Genomic DNA, 21,215 nt, shown 5'->3' with positions numbered 1-21,215 from the left:
TCCTTTCCCTCTTTCCGAAACAATTTGTTTGTCTGGTCCAGGTAAGCCTCCACCAGTATATGACCTCTTCTACTCCAATTACGTTTGATATTGTTTACTTTACACTCACATTCCCTTTCAGTCCCCTCCACTGCCTCCTCCTCCCCTTTCAGCGCACGTCTTTTTACTGACTTCTTGCTCCACACCACATCTGACAAGCATGTGCTGCAGAAAGTTTCCTCTCCCCTGTGCCCCTTTGGGAAGCTCGAGTGAGAGGTACTTCAGACGGAGCGAGGGAACGGGCTGCAGAAAGACAGAGAAAGAGAGAGAGACAGAGGTACTGGAGAAAGAAAGGGAGGACAGATAGGGATGAGAGATCATTTAGTAACAGAGGTACAACACAGAGATATGGTAGATACTGAAGCAGTTTGAACATGCTGCAGAGGGCATAAGCAGGAGAGAGAAATAGGGGGAGTTTAGAAAGAGGTACAAAAAAGTCAAGAGAAGAAAGAAAGGGATTGCAGCCAACTGGCATAGTTTTGAGTTTTTCGGCTCAGCGCTAAAAGTTTCAGGCTGCCCAGACTCCAAACCACACGGACCAAGGTCCTCTCTGCTCTTTCTCTCAGTACTGTTGCAATATGGAGGGTCTGTAAAAGGAGAACAGTTGGATGCAGGGAGCTAAAGAGTGCAGCCCAGCTAATAGCCATTGTTTTTATCTTGATGTGGATTGTGGTATCTGTTCATCCTCCTTGATGCTTTGTTAACATTGGCTAGATTCTGTTAGTACCTAACGTTAAGACTAAAGGAACAATGGGCCTGCAGAATGGAGTATGATATTGATTTCTACAAACATTTTGCCTGGCTTAAAAAGGTGAGTCTTTCTCAACTTGCATGTCTGCTCTTCATACCTTCACACTGCACCAACAATTGCACAAAGGATCTTATAGTTGTTTGTTTTGTTCTTGTGGTGTAGCTACTTTTATGACATAATTATGGTTGCCAGGGGAGATAATTTGGGAGGAAGACATGTTTTGTTTGTGAGTAGTGAGCACGAGGTGTGCTGCAGAATTTGCAAAACATGCACTCTGCTCTACAAGGTCTTAGTAGACAGGAAACATTGATGTAAGATCAGTAGCAGCATTACCAATAACAGCCATAATTTGTATACGTATATGCTGCTGGTCAGGTCAGATTTCATTATCGTCTCTAAAGACAATATTTTCCAGATAGAGCATTACAGTAAGAGACTTTCGAGCTATAGTCTCCAAAATAAACTTTTTTTTTATATAAAAACTGAAAAATGCACAAATGCAATAGCTAAAATAGGCTTTAATGGATTGTGTAAAATGTGGGTGAATTGTTGTGGTCTTACAAGCTGGTTATGAAGCTAAAGAAGAGAAAGATATATTGATGTGCATGTCAGCTGAGTTCATTTTGTGCCACTTGAACCCATAGGGGGTCTTTGGACCTTTGAACCCCACATTCCATCTTGCTTGCATTTAGAATGCATTAGTCCTCACTGCCTCCATTAGGTTATACATTTATACAGCATAGATTGAAGCGGTTTTTTGCATTTTACCTATACAGGCAGAATAGTTCATCTTTGCTTAGAGATACAGTATATCTTTGGATACATTTTTTTTAAAGTAAGTGAGTGTGTATAAAAAGTAAACATTTCTGTTTCAAGCCAAATACACAAAGTTCTGCAAGATATAAAGATGTGAAAAAATAAAAATAATTATACCATGTGACGAAACAAAATACAAAAGCATTTTCTTCTGCCTTACCAAATAAACAGCTCTCTGGCAGTGTCAACCAACATGAAAATTGTTTAGTTTCACAAAGGAAGTCTGGACTTTTATTTTTGGAATGAAATACAAATGGATATGCATTTTTGTATTAGTTAATCAGTGTAACTCCTCAGGATCAGTTTCAGTGCTGCTCATTAGATCACTGGGGATCTTTTACATTACTGTGTAGTCCATTATTGCTGAAAACCTGAAAGTCTGATTATAATAAAGCATACAGCAAAAACTAAGAGAGCTGTTCACAATTTAAAGTAAGCCAGGGCCTACTATATTGCCAGATACTGAACTGAAGGAGGAAGGAATCAAATGCTAACAGAAACAAAACGTTAAGTTAGAGGATATCTATTACCACTCCAACCATGCATACTGTACCTTCAAATATTTTTTCGCCAAAACACACACATTGTGTTGATAAAGACGGTTGCAAAGAGTATATTAAATGCTTAATGGTATTTTACAATTATTGCAAACCACTTGAGCTGGCTGGCTCAGGATGATGGATGTTGGACTACATAATGTTCCCGTCACTGTGGTTGAAAGCCTGGATTTCTGAAACGTTTGAGCTCATTTGGTTGCACTTTACTTCCCTTGCACACTGGTGTCCCAAAATTACCCTGACTACGCAGACAGCTCTGAGCTTAAGACATTTTTTTCCCCCCGCTAATCAGCCGGTGAGAATGGTGTACAAAACTTTTAATGCTGGATTAGGACTGGTAAACCTCTTACAGGCTTCTCCACACACCATCCACTGACACAATAGGAAGTATGACTCTGTGAGTTATGTGTGTGGCTACATACATCTGTGTGAATGTGTTTGAGGCTGCAACCTCACTGAAGGAAAACAACATTGGACCCACTGGGTAATAGTTCTGTATTGTCAGTACTGACTGAACTTAATAGCTGACCTTTATTCCTAAGGTAAACCAGCATTCATCCGGAAACAGTGAGTCTTACCAGGAGCGGTTATCACGTCTGGAGGGAGACAAGGAGTCGCTAATTCTGCAGGTGAGATAAGTCACTCCTAGCATGCAAAATACAAAACAAACTTATCTCTGTCTTGTTATTTTTTTGTAACATGAAATCGGAAATGTAGTTCTAGCAACAATATATAAACAAAAACAAACTATTGATAACTATTCAGCTACTTATAAGGACATGGAAGAGCACTCAATGAATGGACCACCTGTTACATAGTTGCGTAGTACAGCTTTAAGATTTATATGACCTTCATACACATCTAACCTAATGCCCGCCTGTACATCCATTTACAGTATAAAGGTGAATCCATGCCATTGGATATGAGCCTGCTCACATAAAAGAGGACATATCACACCACACTGTTAGTGGGAACTGATTCCAAATGGTGTCTATATCACATAACAGTGTCAGAGGAGAGAGTGGAAGAATTGAAGGAGAAAGGGCAAAGGTGGATCTTAGATACTTAGTTGTAAATGTTGCGTAATCTTCCAATGCATGAGTGAAGCAACAATGACAAATCTAGGTTGGGTGCCGTTAAGACACTAGAATATCTTGTTTCAGGTGATGTGTTTGTCTGCGTATCTATATGTGAGTGTTAAGTTATCAGGACTGCTGAACAAGTGCTTATCTCAGACAGGTTGAGGCTAGTTAGCACTACCATGGTGCTGTATCGTGTAGGTGTGTATGTGAGGGCAGGTGCCCTGTTTGTTTCTGCAGGCCTCACACTCAACATTCCTTTGGAAAATTGGCACCAGTGGGCCGGTTGTTACTGCCTCTTAGCAAGTGATTAGCTATTATGTGGTCTTAATGGTTTCTCTGCAGATTTACATTCGACATGTATCCTGCTGATGGAGCTGCAGCCACTGAAGTGTTGCTAGAACCTGCTGAGGCACAAAGGAGCATTCATTTCTTCTCAAAGGAAATGTTTGCACTGTTTGATCTGGCGCACATGTAGACATTTCAATACAGAATGAGCACAGGAATAACATGAAAATAACTGATATTAATGAATATTGAGAGCAACTCTGTAGTCAAAGAGAGAGTCGGAGGCCTAGAATGGGTTGGCCAGGAGGCATGTGCTGTAGCTTTGTGAAAAATTGTACAAACTAAATGATGGATACACAGTTTAATCGCAGAAAAAAAGATTCTCATGTCAAATAACTTTCTTGTCCATACACACACATACACACAGGTGAGTGTGCTGACGGACCAGGTGGAGGCTCAGGGGGTCAAGATCAACGATCTAGAGAGTTCTCTGGTGGAGCATCAACACAAACTCGACTCCACAGAGGAGATGTTACAGCAGGTAAACAGCTTTACAGACCTCATAACAAAACATCTTACATTGGACTGTCTAAATACCAAATGCTTGAAGTATTATACTGGACCAAACTCAGGAAAACTCTGAATTTCACCTGCATACATCCAGGGCTTTTATTACACTGTTGTTTTTGTTTTTGTTTTAATGAATTATGACAGGGCCCCAGACTGTCCATCTACCTTTTAAATCATAAGTCTTCTGCAGAACCAATCTTTTCTCATAAACTAAAGAATGTAATGCGAATGATTGCTGCCTCCTGGGAATAGAATTCCTTTGCGAATAATCCAGTGTATCTGGCTGCCTATTACCTTGACAACAGAAATATTTAGTACGCTCATAATAATTCCAGGGCAGTGTCTCAGGGCATATTTCTGGTTAATGCAGGGCCAGGCTGGTCTGTCTGGGCAGGTGATTACTGTGATTACACATCACATTGGCCACGCCCCTCCCCCCCTCCAACCTGTAACCACAACTACTGGGTCCGTGCACACTCACCCACTCACACAGGGAGAGAGAGAGAGAGAGAGAGAGAGAGAGAGAGAGACGACAAAAGAGGAAAAGAGAGAGGGACAAATTAGTAAAGGAGGGACAGCTGAAAAAGGTGGAGAGATGGGAGGGAGAAAGGATAAGGGGTGGTGCTCCTTTAGAGAGTCAGAAGTGCATGCATGAAACTTTCAGCTGTTTACTTTTGACTTGGAGTCTACAACAGAGACTGTGCTAAACGCCACGCAGTGCTCTGAAGGGAGTGGATGTAAAGTAACACTTTAATCTTCTGAAACTACAAGACACTTGAAACCATTGCATCCATGAGGGGAATAAACGCACCCATCCTTTGCTGCTGGCAGACGTTGGAGTAAGGTGAACCAGGTATTACAAAGAGTAATTGTAAATCATTCATAGAACGCTGCTCTTGTGAAATTTACATTCAAAGTTGACCGTTGTCAACCTATGGTAGCTTATTCCACGAGTGCCAGGAATGTGTCTGATGGCTTTCCTAGGAGTTGTGAAATGTATGCTTGGTGTGTACTTCTGAGTGCAGTGCTGTATGTACAGTATGTGTGCAGTGTATCAAAGGGCATGCTAGAGGGCTGCTTTCTTGGAGACATGGTCATTATGAGGCTTTGGACCTGAGCCGTAAATCTCTTCCTGGTGACAAAGCTCTAATATTTTCCATGTGCACTCGAGAAGAAGCCCAGATACTTTCCGAAGCCAGAGATTTAAAAATGGATGAATCCATACGTGCGTACTGTTTGCCTGCATGCCTCAGATGCTCATTCATGGACTTTTTAAGTGATCTAGCACCTGCTTGACATCAACCACAATTAGTAATACATCTGCCATCATAGCCCGGCTTAACTCTCAAGGCTGACAGCCATTCAGGATGGATAGTCACACAGAACTGTACTGCAGACTCATGACTCCCTCCGCACCAGACCTGGGTTTTTTTGATTGGCAGCAGCTCACAGTGAGAGGAAAATGCACCTGTCAAAGCTATTTTAATGTTCTTTCTGTGAATTGTTTTGCATGCTTTTGGTCAACCACCCCTCCACTCCCCACCCCACCTCTCCCTTCCCCCCTCCCTCCTCTCGGGCTGTGAAATAGGCATTATAAATAGTGGTCATGGGTTGTGTATATTTAGCCACTCAAACAGCGTCTGAAAGCAGTGGGTTTGTGTGAGGGGACTGTCGCTACAGCACTGGATAGCTTGCTGTCCCTTATGCCTAATGTTGCCTTTGTTGAGTAAGTATTGAGTGTTGTGTATCAATGTACTTATCATGTGTTGACCTGTCTGTCTGTTCTTTTTTGCTTCATGCTCTTTTGCTGTATGTCGTTGATGACAGGAGCTCCTGCATAGGACGTCACTGGAGAGCCAGAAGCTGAGTCTTATGGGGGAGGTGTCCTACCTGAAAATAAAGCTGGCAGACATGGAGAGCCATGGTGCAGAAAGGCAGCACAAAGCAGAGGTAGGAACAGAGTCAAAACATGCCTATTCCTATACAGTAAAGTATGTAAGTGTGTGGCTGTGTTGTTTGTCAGAAAGTTGTTAAAGCTGTTATGTACACATCAGAACAAGGTTGCCTTGTTGAGTAGTTGCCTACCTGTTGAACTTGATTTACTTGATTTTCATTATTTTATTGCACAGTTGCCTTAGTCTGAACTATGAATAATTTTCCTATGAATTCCGCAATTAAACCTGATATTCTTGATAAGCAATTTTGTAAATGCGAATGACCTATTCCAAGAATACTTTACAGTTTGTTTTCAACCATGGACTATTAGCATGAAGGAATTCGTTTAGCTAAAATCCTCTGGAAGTTCTGTCTTACTTAAGTATTAAGAAAATTGAGCCTAACTCTGCCAGGAATAAGGATGGTACCCACAGAAATCTACCTGGTATTGTGATGGATCTAACCTTGAAGTCAGCTGCTGATTTTATGGAAGACCATAAACACTTTTTTGGGATGGATTGAGGGGAATATTTACCCGGACCCCGGCTGTGTTGTTCCTAGGCAAAGTCTACAGGAAAGAAAGCCTCCAAGGAGTTTAAATTCTTTGTCAGTATAAACTGAATGATGTATTTTCTTAAGGCCGGTGTGTTTGGTTACCACTAGACATCATGGGCATTTGGTGACCATATGAATTGGAGAAAGGGGAAGCAGGGAAAGCAGCACTGCCAGCAGACAGGATACCGTAATGCATGTAGTTACAGTCAAAACACTGCTGGTCAAAGAGCCTTTGTGTCCTCAGGTTAAAAGAGTTCAGGCATAGCAGAGCTGGCATGGTGGACGGCAGTCCAAATATGAGTGTGTGTAGGCTTCAGCCCAGGGAACGTTGTTGTTAATAATGATTGGTAAAGGTTGACTTAGCCATTCTTAAAAAGGGCACCTCTTTCTAAAGGGAGACACGTTCTCAAAAAAGTTAAAGTAAAATAAAAAAGAAGAATTATGTGACAACATGGAAGTGTTTACAGGAATTTGATATGTATTACAAATCTGAAAGAAAGAGCACATATAGATGTAGGTGTGCTTTAGCATGAGGCACTTCTTAATCCTACTCTCATCATGTGCACGAACTTTCCCCAGAACAGCTGCTTGGACTTAAGGATATTATGAAAAAATCTGCTTTGAAAACCTTACTGGCCTACCACGTGCTGCCTCTACTACACAAACACATGCACGCACACACACACACACACACACACACACACACACACACACACACACACACACACACACACACACACACACACACACACACACACACACACACACACACACACACACACACACACACACACATTCAGTAAACACGCCAGGAAACTCAGAGTTAAATTTAGCCAGGGAGGCACTCCATATCATCTGTCATATCCACTGTATTGGACCCCAAGTGAGACTTCCTCTATCCACAGTCCATACATAACTCGGCTGCTGTTTACACTCTTTCTGAAAGAACATGGGCACGGATCACCTCTCGGATATGGCAAACCTACTCCCCCCTCTTGCTATTACTCAATGCTACCAACTGCCAATTTGATAAAGAAAACGATATGCATGGCACATAACTATGTTTGAACAGGTATGGTCAAAGCTAGGGAGAAGTTCAAGACAATGAACACTTTCAAAACAAATTATGCACACCAGGTGGGACAAACTGGGCATATGCGTCAGTATATTATAGGACCAGCCATGGATGTGTGTTTCACAGGAGTGCATACGAGTGCATTCAAGGTCAGGATTTAAACATATCAGATTGACAGGGGGTGGAGGAAAATATTGATTTTTCTTTACACACAAACACAGACATATTCAAACTGTTAGTATTTCTTCTTTTCTTTTCAGACTTTTCTCTCATTTCTTCTTCCTCCCCCTCTCTTTCTCGTCTGTCAGACTGTTGTGAATTTCATTAGTGAGCTGCAGGAGCAAATGTGTAGGTTTCAACAGGAGATCAATAGCAAGATCCAGGAGAAAAAGGCTTTGGAGTGTGACAGCGGCTCTCCGGTGGCGTTCCCCGGTGAGTCCACTGAAGGCCAGCAGGGCTCAGAGTCTGGGCCGGCCTGTGACGGAACCTCTGGGATACTGACACACACACTGGAAGAGGCTCCAGATGGGAACACACACAGCCTGGAAGAGGGTAGCTCTGATGGGGAACAGCTGTACCACTGTGGAGGAGAAAGTGTAGGCACAGCCCGCCTGCATGACTTGTGTGCAGCATGGGTTGTCTCTCTGCAGTGTGTGTAATGTTTAGGTTCAGACGTAAACAAACCGAGCGCTCACCAAATAACCCTCAGCAGCACTCAATGTCACTGTTTGGAAAAAACATCGCAAAGACAATCGTATTTTTCTGTTAGTGTGTGTGTGTGACACAATTGATCCCTAACATTGCCTGCATATTTGAAATAGATATATGTTGTTCTCAAATGTTCCTTTCTGTTCTAGGGTCTATTTAAAGAGCTCAGGATTCTCAAGGACAAAGTGGGGCACCTGGAGGATCAGAAGCTGCAGTATGAGAAGAAACTCAAGGCAACAAAGGTAAAATAAAGCTTTTCATTTCATTGCTGTCTAGACTAGACTTTGCAACACACCATCATTTCCCTCAAATTCCACTGTCCACTCGATTTTCCTAAATGCTGTCCAATCCGATGTTCCAGCCAGTTCAGTGAGTCATTCCTTTTGCACACTGTCTCGTATTCGCGGACACCTTTGTTGTTTTTTTAGACGTCTGAGGACTATTTCACCTTCTATTTTAGTACTGTCGAAATAGATTTGATGATGGCTTAGTTCTTTATTTAAATGTTCCACTTGTATACTTTGGCATGATCCAATTGCATTAATGTCTTAGAGATAGAGTAATCTCTCCCATTATTCTGTCTGTCTTGCTTTATTTCCCCCTCTCATACAATAGCCACCTGTCTATGTGAATACAATTGACATAGATACAGAGGTTTAAGAGACACAACCGCTACTTCACTTCTAGTATCATGTGTTCACAACAAACGAACCCTGTCAAGTGTTGTCAGTCACAACATGATTGCATGATTGGCATTAGGGTCACATTGGAAAATATATTTTTTAATGTTTTTATTATCCACCTTTTGGTCTTTCGGGAAAGGAGTTCCACTTTGTTTATTGAGCAGTGTGTTTCTCAATACTGTATGATTCAAAGTCTTACCAAATTACCATCTGCAGTTCTTTATTTTTATTTTTTTAGAAGAGCCCATCAAATATCCTATTGGCATCTCTCCATCTACTAGATGTTTATCCAGAATTTGCAAAATGAACAAATGCAAACAAATACAGACATATCTTCCTTGTTTCTCCTCTTTGTTTATATCTTTGGTATTGTTAGATGAATATTATTTTAATGCAGCAAGGGAAATCTAAATGCAAGATCAATTAGGTACAGCAATGACATAGCATATTTGTTCAGCTATATACATGCTTATATGTGTGGCTCTATGTATCTTTACTCTACATTTTCTTTTTTTAAATAAACCAGTGTGGAATACTATCTTGATAAAAGTAAACTAGGGGTGTGATCTGGTATATGAGGCACATAGTGTAATGTCCACGTCTTTATATACAGAAAGCACACACTGGCAAATAGATCAGCCAAAACGTAACTTTATCTGTTTTTTCCTTATACTCTGTAACTAACTTCAAAACAAACTATAAACCAGTGCCGTAACATTTGCTGGCTCTAAAAAATCAAAGAAGAAAAATTTCTGTGCATGCTGTGTGTTGTGGGTGATTTACATATAGATAGTAGTTGTGGAGTGGAACATCAATATCAAAACATTTCAAGTGAGGACTTGTGTGCTGGTATTTTAATTAATGATGCATGTACTGTACATGTCTTGTTTTTGTGAACGTAGAGAGAGAGAGCTTTTAGCTGTGCATGTTTAAACAGACGTGTTTGTCTTTTGGCACACAAAGTCCATTTCTGCTTAAATACCTCGCTGTGTGTGTGTGTGTGTGTCACCCACAGGCAGAGATGATCGGCCTTCAACAGCTTCTGCTCAGTAAGAACGCTGAGATCCAGAGCTTGCACACTCAGCTGCTGGCCAGACCCTCTCTATCCCCTGAGAGCCCGGACAGAGGTAAGCAAAGCATCCAGCCAGCTTCAACCAATCTGCCAACAACAGCCTCTCCTTCAATGACAGTTTACCTAGCCCCATAGGTGACACAGTCGATTACTCCTTTATGCATTCCTTAACTTGCAGTAACAGCTATGGGAAAAATGTCTATCTTGGCCCTTAATACACTCTCTCTCTCTCTCTCTCTCTCTCTCTCTCTCTCTCTCTCTCTCTCTCTCGCTCTCTGATGTACAGCAGGAGGCTAAAACACTAATTGTGAGCCAGAACAGAACTTAAACCCACAGGCCATGTCTGTCTTCAATGTTTCATTTATTTCCTTTTTCTCCAGACATGCCTATTGCTTTTAATGTCCTTGGTTTCCTTTTTGCTCTGAGGGCCCAGCTTTCACAATAACCAACCAGGTTCCAACATGACTTGATGCACTATCTCCTCTTCCCTTTGGCTTCTTCAGTGTCTTTATGGATTTGTAAAAGCATAATGTCAAAATAGGAATCAGGAATATTGCTAAATGAAGTTTTCACACACACATGGAAATTGTCTTGGTATACTGGTGCATAGCAATACACAGAGCATGTAAGAATGAAAAAAGCAAGCACTGGAAAAGGTCAAGAAACATACATATGAAAAAGAAACATTTACAAAGAATAGTATGGATAATATCTGCAATGTATCTATTTCTTTTTTCACACTATGCAGTTAAAGCAATAAGTGAAATGTACGTATATAGTATGTCTTGCTTTGTTTTTCTCTTTCATAGATACACACCGAGTACTATAAGTCACTCTCACTAACCAGATAATGCTTCCTGGATTCCTGCAGTTGTTAAGAAGAAAGTGTCTATGTATTGTGGGACAATGTATTTAAAAGCTGAAATGGCTAAAGCTAAAAAAAAAAATGGTGCATATAAAAAGGCTTGGCTGCATCTAAAAATACATATTTGCAAGTCTAGTCTCAATTGCACTCTTCTGAGTAATACATCTACAACATGCTAGCATGTATTTTCATCTTCCCCTCCTTTCTAAATAACCATATGCCAATATTTGTCTATAGCAAATGCACATGTATATGAGATGAACAGCTGCCTATATAAGATTAATAATAAAGTGTGGTGTTTCTCTTTATAGATCAGGAACTGCAGAGGCTTAGGATTGGAATGAAATCCCTGGTAGCTGCCAATGATGAAAAGGTAAGTTTCCAGTGGTCTGCCTGAAACCTATCCTTTCTCCTTCTGGTCAACACAGCTGCATGTGATTATGCTGGATAGAGCAGGCATGTGTGTTGTCATCCGTTTACATCAATGCAAAGTGTCTTACTGGCCTGCATATAGTAATTTTAACCATCGCTGGTGTTCTAAAGGTTGAAAGTTAACCGTTTTTAGATGTTCTCAGAGGCGCCGCCCTCAAACCATTTATAGTACAGAGGGGCTTTTGTACTCTCCCTCTCTCTGAGAATCTTGGACTTTAAAGACTTGCAGACGCGGGGCCTACATGTGGCACACGAGGAGAAGACACACACGTCCGCACAGCCCCAAGGCGAGCCATTTCAGGCAAAGCCACACTTAAGTAGGCCCTGGACCTGCCAAGCCTAATTTTGGAGTGAGCTGCATTAAGAGACCCATGGCAAAACCAGGCATGGGCACCACTTCAAAAAACACACACACACACACACTCCATGCGGCTGGTAACCACAACTAACGTTTCCAGCCAGGCCCTGTGTCAATCCCCTCCCTATCCACCACTTTGATGTAAAGGCCATATGGTGATAGAGGGACCTTTTTGAGTGGAATATCGGTCAGTAATAGAGCGAAGCAGAGAGTTCATATGTGTGTTTCCTAACCATAGATAAACATCTAAATTGGTTTTGTTGGCCTTGCAACCCCGCCTCTCAATGTCTCTACTTTCTTCAGGACCGACGCATTGAAGAGCTCACTCTGCTCTTGAATCAGTGCAGGCAATTCAGAGAGGTCACTCACACCACAAGGCAAGGTAATCATCAGCTTATTTACTCCTTTATCTGTGCGTGTCTCATGTTTCAAACACCGATTGAGAAAAGCCCTGACAAAGCCACCGCACTTCCTTAGAAAATAAAAGCATACCAATGCTTGAGTTGAGGTGAAGATTTTTCTTCTGTTTGTCACTTTAGCTCCACCTGCTGTTCGTTCATTGTCCAATGGCAGGACTCCATCCAGCAGCAGTGAGGAAGAAGAGCAATGCCTCATGCAGAAGAATACTGACTCTGCCAGTGCAAAGTCAGATGATGTTAAGTCTGTAGTGAGTACAAACTAGAGTTCAAGTTCTTTGTTTGTATGAACATGATCATTTCAGTTTGTCTGACTGCATTCTCTGCCCATCGCAGGTTTCCACAAACAGTTCTTCCTCCAGACAAACATCTCTGTCATCTGTCCAGAAGGACAGTGATTCCAGGTAGAGAAGAAGCTTTTTTTTTGTCAATGGACTATTCAAATTTCTTAGTTGGGATTTTACTGAGACGATTGTGCTTCTATCTTCTCAGAACAGAACCACAGACTTTGTCAAGTAGCATGAATGACCTAACAAACGGACCTTTACAAAAGGTATAACCTTGAATGCTTCCAATCCTTTATTTTGCTAAAGTACAAGTCAAGGGTGGGGTCAGCAATTATGTAGAATGCTTCTTACTTATGCTTGCAAAATAACTTTTTGACAAAATCAGTGAATATCTCCTTGCGATCCGTAACCTGTCCTGTGTGTGTGCTGGAAAATGTGTGAATACACAGCCTGTGCTCTGTAAATGGGTATGTTGAAAGCTACAGTGGCCCCTTTGTTTACATACATACCTGTATACAGAGTCTATGCTGTATTAACACTGAATTTCTTTTTCAGTGCACATACAGTATGGGAAGGTAGCGGATCGTGATGAGATATGCACTTATTTTGACAAAAAGTCATTTTGACAACAAGCATTTTCCAGTATTACTGACTCCACCTTCAACATTATGATGTCTTACATGATTGATGCAGAAAATAACTCAGAGTGTGCTCATTTGTCTGAACGTTTTAGTGTTTTGTTCATATATATATATACATTTTTTTTTTTTCGCTCGTCTTTCTTTGTAACTGTGTGTGTGGGTTAATCCAGATTGGCCTGGTTGACAACAGATGTCAGACTCTGCCTGTGAGTCCCTCTCTGTCGGAGCAGAATGGGATTGGAGACGGCAGCAGCAGCAGCAGTGAAGTCCAGAGTCAAAGGTCTCCAGATGGGAGTGAAGATGGAGACTCCAGCCAAAGTAAAGCATAGACACATTAACTATGTTGCTGTTACAGGTTGTTGCAGCTGTGTGGCTATTTCTGTGGATTTTAGTCGTGAGGCCATGCAGTATTCCTTCCCACGAGCCCATTCCCTTTTGGCCAGACCGCCACTGTAACCTTGATCACAGCTAATTGCAGAGGCTCCTCCTGACAGAACAGATGAATCATGGGATAGAATTTATTTTCCAAACACACCCTCTCTCTTGCTCGCCTTGATTGACCACACACTCATCCCAGCTCCACCCTTTCCTCAGCATCACAGACCAGCTTCTTGACTAGAGCCCTACCCTGCCTCCTCTCTCTCTCTCTCTGCTCCAGCCCATATCATAAAGATCACACCTTGTAATATAAAACTTCTTGAACCCCTTCATTTTTTCATGGGGCATTAACCGATGAATTATTTTTCTGAACTCAATGGTCCGTGACTTGTGTTACCCTCTCATGAATGAACCACTGTGAAAAGGCAGACCACCAAACTAGTGCTACTTAGCTCTTAATGTTCTGTTTGGTATGAAAAGAGAGAGAGAGAGTAAAAATGTTTTTACTGCCTTCTACTCAGTCATCATCATCATCAAGATTTATTCTCGTTAACAGTGCCTCAACTACAGGGCACTATAAATGTAGACAGCCTAATTTCTTTCAAAGATACCATCATTGAAATGCTTTTAATTTGGCAAAATAACAGCGAAGGCTACGTCTACTTTAGTAAACGTTCCATTTTTATATATAATTAAATGCATCTTTACAGTTTTTTGCATCTAAGTTGAACCACTTAGTAGCAATACACTGACTGTGGTTTTTTTTGTGACCTGTTAAAGGGAAGTTGGAGAAAGTTGATGACAGCACTTCAAGTGATAACTCCCCCGCTCATTCTGGAGCAAACACACAGGCTGGCCAGCGAGCTTTGGGTTCACCAGAATACATGAAGAATAACAGGAGCTTGAAGAAACTCTGGGGAAAGTGAGTGTGGGGAAATACATCGATACATCAAACATACACCAACACAGATGACCTCTAAGTAGGATATACAAAGGGATAACTGAACAATAAATTGAACTAACTTTGAATAACATACATGTATACATGTAGCCTATTGTATATCTTAAAGACAACACGTTTATAACAAAAACAATATAAATATGTTTATTTAAATTGTAAATAGTATTACACTTATCATATTTACACTTATCAAAAACGTTATCCAGTTTGGTTGTCGTGTACCTTTTCACATACAGAGAATGTGTCTCTGTATTTTGGTGCCTACAAATAAACATTAAGAATAAAAGAGCAAAAAGCAAAAAGCACTTACTGCAGAGATTGAGGATATCAAACGTGGAGTAGGAAATAAATCACTTTTTGTCAAAATCAGTGAATATCTCCTCAAGATCCGCTACCTGTCCGTACTCTGGTAAGTGAACAAAGGGTTTGTAAACAAAAAAGGGCCCGCTGTAGCTATCAACAGGACATGTTCACGGATTATGACGAAAAGTGACTTTTACAACAAGCTTCCCCCAGAATCGCTGATTTAAGCTAAATAGTTAAGATAAATAGTTAAATAGAAAATATCCTTCTGCGACTGCACCGGCCCTGCCAACACGCTGACCAAGTGAAATCGTACTTTCAAAACAAAACTGCCAAATGGTTAGTAATAAAAGACAGACTTTCAGTGCTGGGAGACTACAGATACAGTATAGAAAGTATTTATCGTACATCTTATTATTCATATGTATCAAAGTTTGTACTGATTGTGCCAGATAAAATATTATTTTACTTTGAGAATCAAATGTAGTTTTTAGTGTGTTAACAAGAGAGTTCATCCTCATCCATGCAGGCTTCGTAGAACCCAGTCTGGAGGGCTGCAGGCAGCAGATCCAGATGGTGGTCAGTTTAGAAGAGGAGGACTGAGATCAACGGCAGGACCCAGACTGACCAGGACCCCCGAAGCCTATGACTCTGCACGGTAATGCTCAGTGTGCTCTCTACCACACTCTGTACAATTTGCCTATTTTAAGTGTGTCAGGGTTTTGTATCAGGTCAGCTAGTAAGTACACTTTGCTTCTTTTAAATAACCTGGTTTGGATCCCCTACCATGTCCCCACCTCTAACACTTCCTAAATGTGTGTATTAAGATGAGCATTTTTAAAAAAACCTGCAATACATTTTATGAATGATTGATTTGATGTGTGCTTCATTTATTCCAGCGATATGAATATTCCATTCAGCCAGTGGACCAAGGAGCAGGTGTGTGGCTGGCTAGAGGACTATGGCCTGGGCCAGTATGTCAATCTCACCAGACAGTGGGTTGAAAATGGACAGACACTTCTGTCTGCTACACCCCAGGATGTTGAGAAGGTCAGTGAATGAAACAAAACATTTAACATTTTTAATTAACCCAGTGGATAAACATACATGAATAACTGCTATACAATATTGACATGTTGGATCAGAGAAAAATAAATACATAGGCACCGATGTTTATTCTAAATATAATTTTTTATTAGTTTTGTCGTGACAAATAGTGTTTTCTGATCTCAGGAGATGGGTATGAAGAATCCGCTTCATAGAAAGAAGCTGCAGCTCGCTCTGAGTGCGTTCACCACTAAAGTTATAGAGAAATCGTCAGAGCTGGACCACATCTGGGTCACCCGTAAGTCTCTTTCTACACGGGATATTTTGAACTTCCCCTGTTGCATGTTCTCATTTGAATCTAGATTCAGAAATAGTGAGCGGCGCTTCTATTGCCACAAAGCAAACAAAGACATCATATAAAATCATATATAGCTCGCATTGAAAAACCGGGACCTGCATCTTACCCCAGTAGTTAAGAGTGAGAATTGTTTTGACAGCTGACTGCATGAAACTTGCGTCAGCTTTCAAAAGTTAAGTTAGTGACGTGAACTAATGTGTACATTTCCCACCCATTTAGGCTGGTTGGATGACATCGGCTTGCCTCAGTATAAAGACCACTTCCATGAAGCTCGAGTCGATGGTCGAATGATACAATACCTCACGGTGGTAAGACTTAATCCTGCGTCCACACTGCAAAACATGTTTTACTAAAGCGGGGGCCTGTCAGACATGATAGTGAAAAACATCAAATAAAATGAAGGTGTGAGTTGGTATGAACTTGTCTTCATGAAGTTCACTGTTGTTCTTTTGTTCTTTACTCAGAATGACCTCTTGACTCTAAAGGTCACCAGCCAGCTCCATCATCTCAGCATTAAATGTGCCATCCACGTCCTCCATGCCAACAAATTCAACCCCAACTGCCTTAGACGTCGGCCAGGGGAAGAGGTGAGCCAACATGGGAAGGAATGAGTGGAGGTTGACATTTTAGATTGTGCCAGGATCTAATGTATGTAGGCCTCATGTTTTTATTCTGTGTGAAAATACATTTTGAGCAATTGTTACACACATGCCATAATGTCTTTTACTGAACACAACAGGTATCATTGCATCAGTTGCCCACAAGATGGCGGCATACGAAATGCTTTCAACACAAAGCATGTTTTACTACCATGCAATTGTTTCCTAAAAAGCCCTAGTACTGTTCAAGCTTCATTCTGACCACTTCTTGCATAATGTAGATGTGGAGTAAAACAGATATTGGTACGATAGGAGGTGATACTGGGCCAATTAATATTTGTATGTTTAACTTCTTCAGAGACAGCCTTCCCCGTCAGAGGTGGTGCAGTGGTCGAACCATCGTGTGATGGAGTGGCTCAGGGCAGTGGATCTAGCCGAGTACGCTCCTAATCTACGGGGCAGCGGCGTTCATGGTGGCCTGGTCGTAAGTACTTGAGCTTGTCTACACGTTTTTTTTTTAAGTTGTACTTTCATTACATGCTCAGATTTCATGCCTGGAGAACTACACATGTTGATGTCATCGGCTGACAATATGCTCTGCCACAGATCCTGGAGCCACGCTTCAGCGCAGAGACTTTGGCCCTGCTGTTAAATATTCCTCCACAGAAGACGTTGCTGCGCCGCCACCTCGCCACTGCCTTCGCTGCCCTGGTGGGGACTCAGGCCACGCAGGAGAAGAGAGAGTACGGCAACGCCACCGGCCATGTGCCACTCACTACCACTGCCAAAGTAAAGGTGAGAGCACAATCTTATCACCTAAATGTGATAACACTTGTAATTAAGTAATAATTAAGGCTTATTAAGCATTCACTTAGCGTTACTGGTTAGTTATTAACAGTTAGCTAATGTTTGGTTAAGCATTAACTGTGCTTAGTTAACTAATGATTTAAGCATTAACTAAGCACAATGGTAAGTTAATGCAGTTATTATGCTAGGTAGTTAATGCTTTGTAAATGCTTATTATGCATTAACTCAGCATTAGTTAATGCTAGTAATAATTAACTAACAGCTAATACACGTACCCATAGTGTTACCCTTAATGCTCTGTGGTTGTAGCATGAAAGAACACTTTATTAATGGTTTGGACTTTTATTTTTTTGTCTTCTCAGCCAAAGAAGCTTGGGTTCACCCAATTCAGTCACCTCAGAAAGAGGAAGCCTGATGAATCTGCAGACTATATCTGCCCAATAGACAGTGGAGCGCTAACAGTCAATGGGGTTTCTCGCCTGCCCTCTGCAGCACTCCGACGCCTCAGCCCCAACCTGGACAGACACGCAGAGAGGCCGGAGCCAGTGGGGATAAAAGCCCAGGCTAATGGCCCAAAACAATCATTTTAAAAGTACAGTGGTAAACTCCACCCTCTCTCCTCCACACCCTCCTCTCGCTCACTAAGTGACTTTGTGAATCAGTGGAAATTCGAGTGCAGAAATGTGCCGAAGATGAATCCACTAGGCCTTTTTGCTGGATGGGCTGCAAAAACGCTATGTTTAGAAGGTGATGCTAATTGTTGTTAATGTATTTTTTTACCCAGATGTTGCGTAAACAATAATCATCTAAAATGGTGATGCATGGCGACACTGTGTGAAATGTTTTATGAAAGCTGCTCTCTGCATTCCTTACACGGTTCGATTCCAAAAGCTTATACTCTTGCTTTAAAGCAATTCATTTTACTGACGATTTTGTATCTTTGAATTTATTTAGAATATTGATTACCTTCACTTGTTGTGCCTATGGATTTACTGTACAGCATAATAATTGACGCCAGTTACTTTTCCAGTTAATTCTTGTTGGTGCACTTTCTCTCCTGCACCTTCGAATAAGGCTGGTTGTTATACCTTATCATTGTCATATCCAGATGTTGCCTTCTTTCATTGGATCAATGTGAATATACAGTGATATAATAAACATTGGGTCTACAGTTAGTCTTGTTGGAATTATTGTACATTGTATATAAGTTATAGCATACAGTACTTTTAGATAGCTTGAAAGCAGACAGTTGACAAGTTAACGTTGTGAGACCTTTTTAATGGCATAACATCATGTATATGATTAAAGTCATAAAGGACTGTTAATGTTTTTAAGATGACATCAACTTCCTGATGAAGGAACTTGTGATCTTGAATGGGCATGTTGATTCAATACTGCCCACTACTGGTCAGAATTATAAAATGTTTGGCACCCCACTAATTGTACAGGAGGTTGTGTCCAGGTTCTTTAAAGTGGTAGAGCTGTACTATACAGTATGATTCAATGTAGCTGGCATCACTGAAAATGATCCTGGTTTGACTGGGTTGGTGAGAGAATCAAAATAAATGTATCAAACACTCAGGCATCCTCATTTTGGTGAAAATTAACCGCTTTGATTTAAATGTGGCTTAATTTTTTTTTACACACAGTTGATATGTTTGTTTATCATCTTTAAAAAATATATAATTTACCAATTTCACCAAAACATAATCTGGTGTTTAGGAGCATTGCCTGATTTCCAGATTCCTGGCATGCATATACACAATAGTCATTGTGCAGTGAATGTTGTTCACCCCAGAAATATTCTCTGTATTTTGTTTATATCATCAAAATAATACAATCCAAAATACAGATTCAATTTCAAACAATTTCCAGCTTCATTTCACTATCTCTGAAAGAAGATTTTTTTTTGATGGACCACGATACAAAGTAGAAAGCATGTCTATGCCTCTCGCCTTCTGATGGACGAGTAAAAGATACAGCGATTTGGGAAATAAAACTCACACTTTATTTGCTCAACTGAACCTAAATGCCATGTTGTGCATTACATTTTTGGCTTTCAAAATAAATTCATTTACTTAACAAGTGGGTATAACCAAATGAAGGATTTCTGGATTGTGTTGCACCATTTAACCTCTGGCTAATGTTTTTGACTGGAGTGAATGTAGAGCCCTGAAGGGAAATTCTAAAGCGGTGGTGAAATGGCATGTCATAACACATTGTAGCTCGAAGGACAAACCAAGCACATGGGATGCCTTGACCGGGGTAACATTTGCATAGCTTCCTATATGCATTATTAACCAATATCCACTTAATCAAATACCACAGTAGTGCGATTGTTATGCAGTTACTGTACTGTATTCGCCAAATGAAACGGTATACAGTTAAATGTATTATATTCCATTTTACATAAACTTAGTGCTGGATTCTCAATAGATGACACTGTGCACAGGGGTTTTGCACCAGTTTCAGTCCTGGCGAATACACTAGGATTCTGCTGGCGTGTCTTGAAGTGCAGGGATACAGGGCAGCAGTCAGATCCCCTTTGAACCCTCTTTCCAGAAGCACACAGCCTCAATTAGACCAAACACAATAATTAGGCAATCTTTTACCTATACCTGCATATCATTAGTCCCCTAACGGAGAAGATCCTAATCAATGATTACAAATGACAGGTTCATAAATAAATTAGTCCGGCTGATAAGTGTGTAACACTAGTCAATTGATCCGTGTTAAATGAAAATTAGAGGGCTACAGGGGCGAGGATTGGGATAGTGGATTTTGCAAAAGTCTGGATTTAAAAGGAGGTTATTGTAATACACAAATGTTTTTCTTAACGATAGGGAAGTATGTAATATAGTGTATGATAAAAGGCAGTACTCACTTTTTTAAAAAATGGCTCTAAAAACACTACTTTTTAAAAATCCAGCAGATGTCAGTGTTGCCTGTGGATATGTCATGTGCTGTTAGGGCTGCCAGCGCTAGTTGACTGTGTGAAGTGGACCACAGAGTATTTAGATAAGAAAAAAGGTTTTATTTTATACATTTTATAATAACATTGATTTTACCTTTTTGCATTGTCTGTATTTAGGAAATATTGCTATTTTGATTCAATGACACTTTCTCAGGGCCATGAGCATGTGGCCTGTTGGACTAGATTACCCCCATTTCCTAATTACCCTTTCAGCTGGACGGATTTGAACATGGGTAAAATGCCAGCACAATGTACAGGAGAGGATGTCACACCATTAATCGAACACTGTGGGCTCAGTCTCATGGCTCATATTGACCAGGTGGGTGACGAATGTCCGGGATTAGAATCAAGTAATATCACATGCATTTTTTTGAGTCCTAAATAGTCAGAATGCAATGAAATAATCAATCTCAAAAAAATACAGAAAGGCATGCATTGAAATATTGTTTTAGATAACTAAAAACAGCTTTAATAAGGCGGTACATGTCTCCAAATGTGTGTCTATTTTGTAATGCTTTTTCATCTCTGTTGTGTGGGTTTATCCGTGTGTATGCCTGCATGGGAGGATTAAGAGAGGATGGCATTGTTTATAATAGTGCATCTTAGCTAATTTCAGTAATGTGATCCAGCCTCCACTAGCTGACAGTTTAATAGCTATTAT

General features: G+C 40.7%; 1 protein-coding gene across 4 annotated transcripts; it reads left to right on the top strand.

Annotated features, from left to right (window-relative positions):
* The first annotated feature begins 305 nt into the window (after nt 1–305).
* On the top strand, nt 306–19,126 carry ppfibp2a (PPFIA binding protein 2a). Of its 4 annotated transcripts, none has more exons than XM_080026248.1 (22): nt 306–850; nt 2,706–2,792; nt 3,958–4,071; nt 5,928–6,050; nt 7,974–8,261; nt 8,523–8,615; nt 10,072–10,183; nt 11,305–11,366; nt 12,087–12,165; nt 12,323–12,438; nt 12,536–12,603; nt 12,692–12,752; nt 13,298–13,445; nt 14,286–14,427; nt 15,299–15,427; nt 15,669–15,819; nt 16,003–16,114; nt 16,394–16,482; nt 16,639–16,761; nt 17,132–17,257; nt 17,380–17,568; nt 17,943–19,126. In XM_080026248.1, the coding sequence occupies exons 1-22, from the start codon at nt 803–805 to the stop codon at nt 18,168–18,170; spliced, it is 2,688 nt and encodes an 895-aa protein (XP_079882374.1). In that variant the 5' UTR covers nt 306–802; the 3' UTR covers nt 18,171–19,126. The 4 variants fall into 4 exon arrangements, with proteins under 4 accessions (XP_079882374.1, XP_079882373.1, XP_079882375.1 ...); XM_080026247.1 differs by having other exon boundaries at nt 12,323–12,450; XM_080026249.1 differs by lacking the exon at nt 7,974–8,261 and having other exon boundaries at nt 12,323–12,450.
* Nucleotides 19,127–21,215: the final 2,089 nt, after the last annotated feature.

The sequence above is a fragment of the Ammodytes marinus genome, assembly GCF_949987685.1.
Source record: "Ammodytes marinus genome assembly, chromosome: 1".
Taxonomy (NCBI): Eukaryota; Metazoa; Chordata; class Actinopteri; order Uranoscopiformes; family Ammodytidae; genus Ammodytes; species Ammodytes marinus.
The sequence above is the reverse complement of the archived record's forward strand: the minus strand, read 5'-3'. Positions and strand labels throughout refer to the sequence as shown.